Genomic DNA, 13,379 nt, shown 5'->3' with positions numbered 1-13,379 from the left:
CAAGGGATCTGGAGTTAAGTGAAACAAGAGTGGAAATAGAATAACTAAAAGCAAAACTCTAAAAAAGAAAAGCTTTCTTTTCTGCAAAGTGGGAGCAGTAGAAATAATTAGTCAATGCTCTGCAAGGAATTCATGCCTAATTGTTGTATTTCCCTGCACTCTTCTAATGTGGAGGGTGCTCTTAAGTGTGTTGGGCAGAACCACCATGCAAAAACCACACGTCGGTAGCAACAGTGAGCCCATAAAAATTTAAAAAAATTTCCATGAGACTGGAGAATAAAGCACAAATTCTAATGTAGGACTGCATATAGACTATTTCTGTCATCTATAACAGGCAGTCAATCCAAAATAAAAGATTTTTCATTTAAAAATATTTATTGTAGCAATAAAAATGTGATACAAATCACATCAATAGATGCCTATTAACACTACAACTGAATAGTTTGATCCCTTAAATACACCTACCTTTTCCATTTCTGCTACTTTTTGCATTCTACCGTCCAACTCTCTCCTAATGGCTGCTGCTTGCTCATCAGCAGAGTCCAACTGGAATTTGTTCAAGTTTTAATGAAACCATTTCTTAATGTCCAAAAAACTATTCTTAATTTATAATTAGTTATTAATACCTGTAAGGCATTAAAGAGTAGTTGGTGTTCAAATTTTTTAACCCCAAGGATTTGCTGAAACATATCATACAACTGTTCCTTAGAGAGAATGCTTTCACTATTTAGTGATTGCTGCTGCATTCGAGAAGGCCTCTTGGTGTCTTCATCACCTGGAAATTATAAATACAATGCTTTGAAAGAATTATGTACTGAGTAAAATTTGTCACCATACGGAACAAAAGGATTTCATGTTAAGCTAACCCTCCTCGCAAACAAGAGCTAAAAATATATTAAAAATCCATTCATAATGGAAAATGAATGACAATTTAAAGGTTTAGGAAGTTACTAAAAGGCCAATTAGCATAATTCTGATTTGGGAGACATTCTACAATTCCAAAAGTGCTGTCAAAATATTTTTGACTCTGGAGACTAAAAAGGAAGACCTGTACGTCTCAAATTAGAAGCACACAGAAGAATCAACACAATTTATGCTGGAATACTGACAAAAGTACAAAGCCAAACAAATCTCACAGATACATGGTTATTTATGGATATTAGTGGAAAAAACTTTTTTTTATGGCTTTTTTTTTATATATAGTTCATGACAACAGATTCTTGGGAAAAAACAGTCACCCAATGCCTTAACTACCAACTTTTTGGTAAATCATACAATAAAAGTTACCAAATAATATAAAGTGAGAATTTAAGTCATTTAACATGCTGCTACTCAAAAGTACTAAGGTAAACATATCCATTTCTACCTAATGAACCCTTGTTTACGGAGGAAGAAAAAAATATTCAAGCTAACATACCTTGCCACAAATCATATATAATTATGACAAACTATTTTTTCAATTTCATGAATATTTAGGTGTATTAGCAGGAAGCTTATGGCAAAAAAATTGAGATAAGCATGGTTTCCTTAAGAAGAAAGGGTTTTTAAAATAACCCAAATTATTAGGAGCATATACATGATATCAAATACATTTCTATAATACTCATCATTATGTGAAAAGGATACATTGAACCGAGATAAGATTAAATAAAATCAACAATTCCAGAAATAGATGGAACAGCTAAGCAGGTATAAAAATTGAGACTTGACTTAAGACTAAATGAGTATGTAACACATTAGCATAATATATAAAGATATACCGAAAAGCTGTCTTTGGTATAATCTTGAAAACTTTAGACAATGAATCAGTGATAAAAAATAATACATTTCTCCAGGACAATATTGCTAAATATTAAATTAAATTCACAGTATGATGCAACAAATATAAGCAAGTTAAAGTATTTCTTTGAGACCTTTATTTCTTTTTGTTAATGACATGCAATAACATTTACTCAAGCATGGGCTAAATTTTTAGATGAGCAAACATTTATTTTTTTATTTTCATCAAGCAATTAATTATCTCATGATCTAAATATCTACTGGATTTATCTGATAGTGTCATACGTATGACAACTTGCAAGATAAAATTTCCATTGTATATATATCAAGTTTGGAGCAATTCAAGACTTAAGAAAAATTTAGACGGAGCTATAACATGGCAGTAATATTGTGAAACTGGCATATCTCTCAATTACGATCACTAAAGTCACTGGGCTTTATGCTTAGTCTTAGGTAATCAGTGCCACACCAGTGGTGGCCAACTTCGTAAATAATGGGCATATTATTCATGGAAACATGCCAGTGAGCTAAACCAATGAGCAGTTATTGATTAGCACTTAAGAAATAGTATTGGGTAAGTAATTTGAAAAATATCACAATACCTATATGCACTGATAACATAATAAAAATATATGGACCCTTATCGAAGGATATCAAACAATTTTAAAAATTCATTTCCATGAGAAAAAATTCTCTTTGACAAGGTATCGAACCACAGTGCTTTGACTTTATGGGCTACTGTGCTATCCAACATCCTTATTTCCCTGGGCAGTATTACTGAGGTTCAAAGTGATAGATGTTAGGCTCTTGCGGCCTATCCTCGACGGCAATTATGATTTGATTCGCGGCCAAGAGGAAGTTTTTCCCATGGCAATAAATGTGAATTTCTCTGCTGTTCATGAGGCAAGCTTGCAATAAACTACACAAAATGATTTGGCCATCATATTCTAGGCCATGGGTTGCTGCTTTCAAATCGGTGATATGAAATTTTTTTGCTAGAAAAACAATGCCTTCTAATAAGACACCTGGAATTTCTACCCAAAATTTTGCACCTACAAAACTGCAGGAACTTTTAATGCAACTATGTGAATGGATTTTCTAGACCATACCATAAAAATGATGGCTAAATTAATTTATACCTCATCAATATAAGACTTACCTGAACTTAATTTCCAGAGATACAAGGCTAAAACATTCATGACTCACCTACTATGCAAGAAGGCCTACTTGGGGATTGCTTTACATTATAGAAACAATATTAGCCTTAGCTTATAAGCCACATTAAACCATTTCTGCCATTTCACTAACTTAGATTAAAATGTGGAAAAGCCATTTACTGGTGATCCATTGATTGCAAAATTCATTACAACACTGCCTCCTTAAATACAATACAATAGGAATTTCAGAGCTACACTGGAATAAATAAAATCTCTAAATACAGAGAAACCAAAATCGGTCATGAGAGGGACATGTAAATTCCCTTAAACATAATCACATAGTGGAGCATGCTGAAAAATATTTCTTATTACATATGATAAAGTCTTAACATTATGATAAATATGGATACACAATAGGCTGCAAAGAAAATGAAGACAGAAAAAGATCACATTCATTCATACATGTGTGGGCTTCCTGTACTGAAGTGTAAAAACAAAATACGGAACTTAAGGATATCTTGGGTAACACTCATTTGGAGATGAATTTGGCAATTGCAAAAGGTTCGATGAAAAGTTACGAATTCAGGCTATCAACTCTTCCATGTCCTCCGCAGATAGTGCATGAGGATACTCTGCTGTTTCAGCAGGAGATATGCATAGATGGTAAGAATAATTACACTCAACTACAAACGTAAACAGAACCTCACCAAATAATGATAATGTGAAGAAACGCAAAAAAATAACTTAACAATAATGTAACTAGACATACAAATTAATAGAAACTTTGATACATTTCACTACTAGACAACAAAGTTTAATGATAAAAAACAAAACTGAAGAAAAAAAAGGTTAGATATGACAAGGAAACAGGAATTTGCAAAGCAAAAGTAACAGAATCCTCATACAAAATGTGACTGCAGAATTGATTGAGCCACAGAGCTTAAATGAAAGTGAAACTGGTAGTTGTGTTCTATACCAGGAACTGTTTCAGAAAATAATTCATTATTCAGAAAAAGATACACAATATGTGGTAATTGTATTACACTGACTATTTCATTCACGATTGAAACTGGAATCTCTTACCAGAGGAGGAACCTTACATTCAAGGCAAAAAAGTATTTTTTCATTTTCCAATTTCCCTACTTTTTGCTATTTCCATTGCAACTGTGGATGTAATTTAGATTACTTTAAAATTTTCATTGCTCAGAAACTCAGGAGTTCTGACCACATGTACATAGATGTATGCTTTTAATGGTATTCCCTATCTCCTCCTGAAATTTGTACATTTACCCTTGAAACTCAAAGAATAAGTTTAACAATCAATTGCTTCAAAATGTTTGTGAAAGGTGCAATTTAAGTTTATAGCAAGGGATCAATAACGAACTGGAACAAGATGCAAACCATGGTATTCATGCTGCTTCTGAAGGTGGATGTTGATGGCAACATAAGAAAATAAACTAAGTATTGAAAATGAGTGCATTTACAAAGGTCACATGAAAAGTTTAGCACGGAAGATGAAGTAGGATGTAGTGTAATGAGCTCATGGGAACATGATAATTTAGAATAGTTTCCTTTTTTATTGATTCCAATTCTGGTTTGTCTCCTCATCCCAGTTCTTAATGAAGTACATATTTAATTTCCATTGCTTAATTTTCAAGTCCTGTCAATAGTTTTTATTAAGTTATTATGAAAACTGCCCCCAAAATAGTGCATCAAGTTATTTCTCAAGAGATGTGATTTGTAGAATCACTCACTCTTAAGTGATTAATGTCAGTAATTTCCAAAAATTATTGCTACACTGATTTTTTTCCGGCTTTGCTTCTGAGGTCAAGAACCAATAAAACTGGGAAATGAACCAACCCATCCCTAATAATAAGCTCCCTGAAAAAACCTAACGATTGCATTAAATGTCAATAAAAAAGTGGGAAAAATAAAAAAAAACAAATTCGTTTAGATAAGAAAATCACTTAGTAAGGAGGAATATAGAAAGTAGAAAACAATTTTTCAATTAATAGACTAGGAATTATTTAATAACACACTTGAGTGAAGAAAAAATGTCGTCATAACAGTGGCGGATACATATGGGGGTGCATGCCCCCCCCCCCTTTCAGGGTCACCCACATTGCTGAACATGGCATAACCACAATTATAACTTTTTTATCCCATAAGATGGCATTTTCTTATGCATGCGTACAATCAATTTAAATAAAACTTTGTGTGTGACTTGATTATATTTCATTGAGATAAAATTAATGTAGCTCAAGATATCTTTTGCACCTCCTCCCTTGAGTTTTTTCTGTATCAGCTACTCCATCATCATAAATAACAACCTAAAGTTGTATTAAAGTGTTGTAAAAATAAAGGTAAATTTAATAGCATTTCCTCATTAGAACCTAATATCACCATACAAATGTTTGAAAATACAAACCTTATAAAAATAGATCTATATTTTTCCCCAACAAAACTGGCAGATGACACACAGTACCAAATGTTTGTGAATCTACCATAGAATTTTAAGTCACTAAGCATTAATATTTAATGTAAACTACACAAAGATTCTTCAGACCACTCTACACGGTGAATGATCACGTGATCATTCACAGGATCATGCGAGCAAAATAGAACATGTTCTAATTTTCTCTGAATGATCATGCGCATAAAGGTTCATTCGCGAATTGTTCCATCATACACGGTGAATGATCATGTGAATGAAATCATTCGCCATGCATAGTGGCCTTTCCTATAGGTCACCACTCATTCATCTTATCTCATGGCAGAAAAAAATATTGTGATACCCATATAAACTTGACAACCAATCGAGTACAGATTGCCTTACCAGTTCGTAAAAGCATTTCAATCACCTCACATGTGATTTGGTAATTAAAGCACCATCAGGTAAACAGTGGAATTAAAACCTTAGTAAGATGATAGGTATATTAACCAAAGTTGAGTAAGAGAATTGAGTTGAACTAAATAAAACTGGAATCAAATTACTTGTCCTCTCATTGCAGCAAAGGTAAAACGAACCTTTCCTGCTATGGCACTACTTCCCTAAACTCACAGGAACAATGAATAAGTTCCTCTAATTCAACTAATCACCACGTTATAATTCCTACCACTAAATAATTGAAATTAGCATTATCTTTAACATAATTATGTATATTTTTAAGCAATCTAATTAGATGAGTTAACCAATGCAATGCAAATAATCATCGGAACATAAATGTGGAGGGTATAATTGGAAATAGGTCTTGGCAGATTAAGCACCTCGAATCGATGAAATATGTCTCAAAAAGGATAAATCTCTACAGTGCAAAAGAGTGAAACTCTAGCTGAACTAGGAAAATCATCTTACCTTTAAATATGCAATCAAACTTTGCCATCCATGAGGTGAGTACAGTTTCTTTACTTAAACCATCAACTTCAGGAAGAGCCCTAGAATAAAATGCATGAAAATGTCTCATGTATCATCATGAATTACACTTTTGAGGTTCGTTTATGAAGAAAGTATAAATTTAATTCCTAAACCAATTATTTTATAGGATATCATAGCTTGTGACAAAATCAGTTATCCTAAAAACATTCTTCATATATTGCCCAGTTATCCCATATTTACAGCCAATGATAAGGATTCTTGGCCAACTGATCCAATGGAATGAGGAATGATTTCACTGCATAGGTGAAACACATGGGATTTTTAAACCTGCTCAAAGGATTTAATACAATCTTCCCATTCCTAAAACCAAAATTCTATTAAACAAATGAGGTGACCCACTGACATCAGCTACTGCTAAACCTTTGAGCAGAGTATAAAAACATACACTGCACCTATATGCAGTTTTCTCCTATATAACAAAGATGTTCTATTACAAGAAGACCATTTAGGTAAATTCTTTGCAGGTTTTCCACCGTGTCTGGTCTTTAATAGCTAACTGCACCATTGCCCTCAGGGCTTTGATGATGGAGCAGCCTTAGTACTAAAGCCCTGAGGATGATGACAGAGTTAGCAATTGAAACATCGGCAGCAGAAGACCTCACCCATTTGAAATTTTTAATCATGAAAATTCAAAAAACCATGTATACAACGCGTATTATACTAGAGAATTTGGGGTGTAAAATTCCCTACCATTGTGTCTAGGAGACAGGAAGGGCCACCAGAGAACTCAGGAGATCTTAAAAGGTTTATCAACCAATGGTAGAAATAAGCTGTAGTGCTGAGGAAAATCACCTTCAATCATGTCATTTAATGGGAAACAATAAAAGTTCTGTGCAGTGCAGGTAACTTCAGGGGGACAACCGAGAGTCAGCTAGGCAGTTTCAACTTAAATCAAGACTGTTTTTCCTTAAGAAACACATCAGAACAAGTTTTGAGAAATTCAAGGTGAGACAGGAATTGCTGAGTCAGCTTGGAACAACCAAGTACCGCATGATACTTCAACCTGTGCATACTCTTAACTTATATCATCAAAGACATCTCATATTCTCATGATGATGAATGACTCTACCACCAAAACATCAGCAATGGTCAACCTAGTGAGATGATTAAATGTGCAATAGATTTAATGATGAAAATAAAATACACTTGGATAACAACTTGAGTTTCATGAAGAATAATAGTCTTTGAACATTGAAAGGCAGGTCCAATATTTGTTTGAGCTTGCAAGAACCTATTTGCTACAACGCTGAGTCAGATTGATTACAAAAAAATTTCATACGGATATAGCCATTTGGATTAGGAAAGCTGAAAAAGGGAAAAGCAGCAATGACGATTTACATTCATTAAATTTAGACCATTCTCTAACTAATAAAACAGGATATAAAACAAGATAAACACGAACACGAGGAAATGAAGGCCTATCTGTGGCATTAACTGTTTACGGTGCATAAAGAAACCTGCATTACAGTACTTGCTGCCTTATGCATGTCATCATTTATGGCTCTCCGCAAAAGACCATCAATTGGACAAAAATTTAGCTATAGCACAAAAATGAACTTTACCGCATATATGAGACGAGGAGCAATGTATTTTTTGGTCAAATATACTGGATAGTGCACCTATATTGACATCACCACCTATGGATATAATAATGAGGTGAATCAACCAAAAGTCACGAACTGAATGACACGAAAGAAAACTTTGAGCTTCAACGCCTGGCAGTGAACAGCTGGATTATATTTCAATGAGAGTTATGCCCACCACATACCGATGACTTATAAACATGTGGTGCTTATAAAAATAATACTTGAGGACGAAAAGAATCGTGCCATACACAGAGTAAATTACGCATGGTCGCCGACATGCTGTGATTCATCTTAAAATGAAATCAATCAGTAAACAATAACATGGGTGAAAAGTACTATGAACAAGGTATTTGGGTATAATTAAATACCGGAGGCAATGGGCTTTAATTCGAATGGCAAACACACAATCAACTGTAATACACTCGTTTTTACAAGATTTATACCACCAATAATTTCCCAGTCGCACGGGTACAGGAAAATAACCAGAACACAACCAACGTTTTAAAATATTTACCCCTTCACTCATTATCAGACGACGTGCATTTACATTATCTTTCTCCTCATTTTAAAGCATATTCTTCTTAAAATCGATTGTAAAATAAATAATGGTGGCACTAAACAATAACTCATTCTTGATAACTAAAATACAACTTCTCGTACTCTTGTCAGAAACTTCCCCGCCGTTGCTTTGTTCCTCACGCATGCGCAGACGTATAAGTGATTCAATCTACGCGCGCAGGTTGAACCTCTCGAAAGTAGAATTCCAACAGAAATACACAGGTTTCTTAGATAAAATCTTCTTTCACCTACCTTAACCTAGGAAACAGAGGATATAAAGACAAAAGTCAATTTATCAAAGGAAAAAATACTTCCTATATTTCATTATATCAACCATGCTTTTCATTATCTTCTGTGATGTCAGAACGCGTCTCAAATATATCGACAGTAAAGGCGATAGTAAAATCAAAGTTCTTAAAAATCATCAAAAAATTGCAGGTGAATACGCAATGCAACGAATACACAATAAGGCTTTGAGTATGCCACACCAACGTGCTGTAGAAATGACAGAACTATTTGAAACGGGATTATTCTCCTTTCGTGTCTCGCTAACTTTACGGTTCCTTGATTTGTTAGAGTTACACATAAATGTTATTGCATGAAAGATCACGTAAAGCAGTAATGAGAATATAAGAAACACAAAAATTTTAAATAACCTAAATAGGCAATCTTAAAATATCCACTAATACCAATTGCAAAAACAGACGGGATAGGAAATTTTCTTCGTTAATAAGTTTTGATTGAGAATCGTGAGGCGCGAATCCCAAAATTAGACCGAATCTGAAAATAGAACTGTTTAAAAAAATCAAATTCGAATACCCATTAACAAACACCGAATAATAATCACGAGTTTCATAGCCATATTTCTCGAAATATAGCCTTAAATTTAATAAAGCTTCATTTTAATTAAAATCTTCTGACGAGCAAAGCACGATAAGATTTTATGAAAATTTCTCGGGTTCTCAGCCAGGTTTAATCTTTCATATAAGCCAACGTTTCGAGATTTCATCATTGAAGATGGGAGACAAGTCGTATCTCGAAACGTCGGCTTACATGTATGAATTAACCTGGCTGAGAACCCGAGAAATATTCATCAATAGTATTCACCAGGAGAAATTAAAATTGTTCACGATAAGATTTAGCTGCTTAAAACTTCGAACGTTAAAATGTCCTCCAATTTAAAAAAAATTTTTTTGTTCACATTAACTTTCATTTCTTCTTAACACTCCTAATTTTATTGATTTTTTACGACTTGTGACATTGAGACAGGAATTGAGACTGGCAAGGGCGTACTCAGGATCAATGCTAGAGGGGGGCAAGCAAGGGTTCAGTTGTAACACAGAAAAGGTTAAAGAAATCAAAATAGCAAGAAAATTATAACAGCGCTTTATTAGTTTTTAAAATCATATACTTGACATATTTTTTACTTTGAATCCATGTTTTTATAATAATATAACTTTTCTTGGATTTAAAGAAAATTTGCTCAAAACATTAGTTTTGCACTGAACTTACTTTTGCTTCAACCGCTGCTCTCCTGTCTGGGTACGCCCATGAATGCTGGATACCGAATATATTAACTGCGATAATTTACAATTCCAATTCCGCCCGCGGTTGCCCGTGATAGTGACGGGAAATCCGAGACACTGATTGTGAGGTTGGGAACAGCGAAAAATGAAAGATGATGCCACAAAAAGAGACGACTAACATAATTTTATAATCCAGGGAAGATAAAAATATTCATCATTACGTCATCAGGATTGCATTAATGAATTATAATTAAGATATTATTGAGTTTTTCTTACGGTTTTAATTGGTTTTCAAAGGTCGTGAATTCAGTTACGGCAAGAAGAGTACCAAAAAACGGGTACTTTTTCGCCTTTATCTTTCAATATCACGGCATTAAAATACATAAAAATTATGAATTACGCGTGGACGCAAAAACTAACGAACAGAAACTACAGAATAGTTTGGGGTAGGCTTTTTTAAATCACCAAATCAAAGTCATCGCTTCGCGAGAGAACTTTTCTCAGATGTCCACTGAAACAATATACATCCTTAATCGGATAAAAAAATTAGAATGGAAAAATTATTTGCGGTTGTTACTTAGATTTTACCCCGGCAAAGATATTCATGACGCCTAATTCACTTATAAACTCGAATATTGTTCCCATAGAAATATCAAGGGATTGGGGCAATGTCGCAGCCTGGATTTTGAAACGGTGGGGGGGGGGGGGGGGTTTACAGGACATTCAAAGGGGTCCCGCGGAAAATTTTGGGATTTTTGATGTTGAAAACGTTATTTTTATGACTCAAAAACAGCAATTTTATGTGAGTATTTATTAAAATAAAGTATATAAATTGGATGAAGTACAAGCTTTCAAGGCTCAAGGGGGAAAACGCGGAATCCGCTGTTACCCGGAAACCCCCCCTCCCCGTGGCTACGCCTCTGGATTAGGGTAAAAATATGCAATAGAGGGCTATGCGTGGGGATCAAGGTCGCGTAGAAGGGCAGGTTTCAAGACGCTCAAATTACGTCAATGATGCAGCTTTTAAGGGGCCCATAGTGAGCCTCTAAAATCTCTCTAATGTTTGTGAAGGTTTGAGGGAATGGTTATCACTGATCCAGTCCTCCAAACGTCCCTGGACGGTACTGGAGAGATGGCGAATCTAATTCGATAATTCATCAACAGATTTTATAACTTTACTTCGGTCTTTTAAAGCATATTTAAATCCAGACATTTATGCTATGTTCTACTAAAAAAACATTCTTATCATAATCATTATGCAAATTACTTTTTCCGCTTTATCTAGACCATTCGCACGCTTATGGACAGCGAATAAAACTGATGAAATTATTGCGGCTCTTTTTTGTTACGGTTTAAAAGAAAAAGTACTCCATTTCTGACCATAAAAATTGAAACACCTACTACCTATGAAATCTTTAAATCAGAAAAAAGGGCCTCCAAACAAGGGGATAATATTTTAATGGAATTTGCACCCAAAGAAATGAATCGAGTTTCACTCTTCGAAACCTGTGAGCATTCTACAAACAAAGTTAACCCCTATGGCCTTGCCCACTCCCTTTGAACCCAAACTTCCCCTCCATTATTCACCGCTATTTCAAGCGAATCCGCGCGCGTTTGCAAGGAAAGATAAGAAGACTGATGAAATACATTGAAGTTTATTCTTTTTACAGTTTATAAGAAAGACCCCTTCCGACCATAAAAATCGAAACATTTTTGAGGGAAGTAAGTAAATTCAATTATGCATTTCATAGATATTTAACATTTTTATGTTGATATCACAACTTATTTTTCTTGTGAAGGCACGCTATGATTTTTTTTAATCGAAAAAAATTATTTTATGTGCCGCTGATATGAAATATTTTGATAAAATGATATTTGTTTTTAGAGCATAATCTACATTCACTTATTCATTCACAAATACTGCTACGGCAAATACATCGTCCTTCCTCTCCAAATCCCTTCCCCCTCTCCAATTTGTTTTGCACTTAAAGGAAACGCGACTCTAAAGACGTATATGATGCACGCCGTGTGTCAGATACGCTACAAAGGCTCTAGCATGTATCACAGAGATGGGCCAAGGGTGGGCCAGATTTAAAAAATGGGTGGGCCTAACCTCGAGTTAACGTGAATAAATACGAAGGACAAAATATAGTTTAAAACGTTAATTTATTGACCTTACGCTAATGGCACCCCTTTCCTGACATGCTACGCTAAAAAATAAATTATGTCCCAGGCCTTTACGCGTTTCCGAGAGAGCATTCTTTTTTTATTCACTTGAAAAACAACAAAATTGATATCACTGAGAAGGTAGCGAAAGCCTGTGAAATATTAATGAATTAATATGGGCAATACAAAATTGTTAAGAAAATTGACAGAGTGGTTTTCCATATGAGTATAACTGTATACAATTTATTTTAATTTTATAAAATAAGGGTTTACTTTGGACTTCCATTCTGAAATTTGTCCGTCTCATTCGTGTTAGCCAGTGGGTGGGTCGAAAAAAATTTGAATTAGGCACCCTGGCCCATTCCTGGCGCCGCCACTTCAGAGCACGAAGTAGTCGAGAGAAAACAATAGCCAGAAAACACAGATTACAGGTAATAGTTACATTTTTGAAAAAGCAACGGTTGCTAGAAAATTTCGCTTGAAATTAAACCACTACGGTTAACTAAGTTACTTTTATCACTTTATCTGTCTCTGACTTGCTAAAAAATATGTGCAACAAAATCTAAAAAACCAGTCTCCACATCTCATCATCAATCCCCTCAGCGAGCCCCAGGCTTAGGCTTGACGAGGGTAGGTGGAAGGAGCCGTTAGTATTTACATTAAATATACGAGGGTGAGTCAATAAATAAGTCGCAAACGTGCGCGCGCATTATACTGCTTGGAATAGGGTAGTTTCCTTCATCAAAGAAAACGAAAGGCATTGATAGCGATTCTTACCCACCATTAGTGTATTCATAACATACAAATTATTTGGTTCTAGAAATACCGGTTTAGACGAATGGCAATGGTCAATTTTATTCTCATTTGAAAAAGGCCAGATTGGCGCCCATGCGATGCCATTCCACGTGACGTCATGTACGAGTAGTCAGTAGTTTTACATCGTCTGAGATTACCAATGCATGCATGAGGCGCAGAGCTCAGGGAAACATGTCTTAATAATCACCTATTAAAACTGCCTAAGGTCGGAATGTTTTCTTCGTTTGATTAGGTATTGATAATCCTTATTTAAGCCATGCGCTACCAGCTAGCAGGGTACTCGGCTATCTGCTAGCATCCTGCGTCGTATCAGCGCTCAAAGCCTCGCTCCAAGGTCACCTCACTTGCGGCAGCG

General features: G+C 34.9%; 1 protein-coding gene across 1 annotated transcript in view; it reads right to left on the bottom strand.

The window, feature by feature from the left end:
• Window positions 1–13,379, bottom strand: part of LOC124171143 (calcium-dependent secretion activator) — a gene marked incomplete at its 5' end in the record, with an annotated part of 262,640 nt that overhangs the window by 113,344 nt on the left and 135,917 nt on the right. Inside the window, 3 exons of the mRNA XM_046550281.1 lie at window positions 466–546; window positions 627–775; window positions 6,292–6,371. Of these exons, the coding sequence (XP_046406237.1) occupies window positions 466–546; window positions 627–775; window positions 6,292–6,371 (310 nt within the window). The remainder of the gene's footprint in view (window positions 1–465; window positions 547–626; window positions 776–6,291; window positions 6,372–13,379) is intronic.

This window comes from Ischnura elegans, chromosome X (assembly GCF_921293095.1).
Source record: "Ischnura elegans chromosome X, ioIscEleg1.1, whole genome shotgun sequence".
NCBI classification, from domain to species: domain Eukaryota; kingdom Metazoa; phylum Arthropoda; class Insecta; order Odonata; family Coenagrionidae; genus Ischnura; species Ischnura elegans.
Note: the sequence above shows the minus strand (reverse complement) of the source record. Positions and strands in the feature narration are given on the sequence as shown.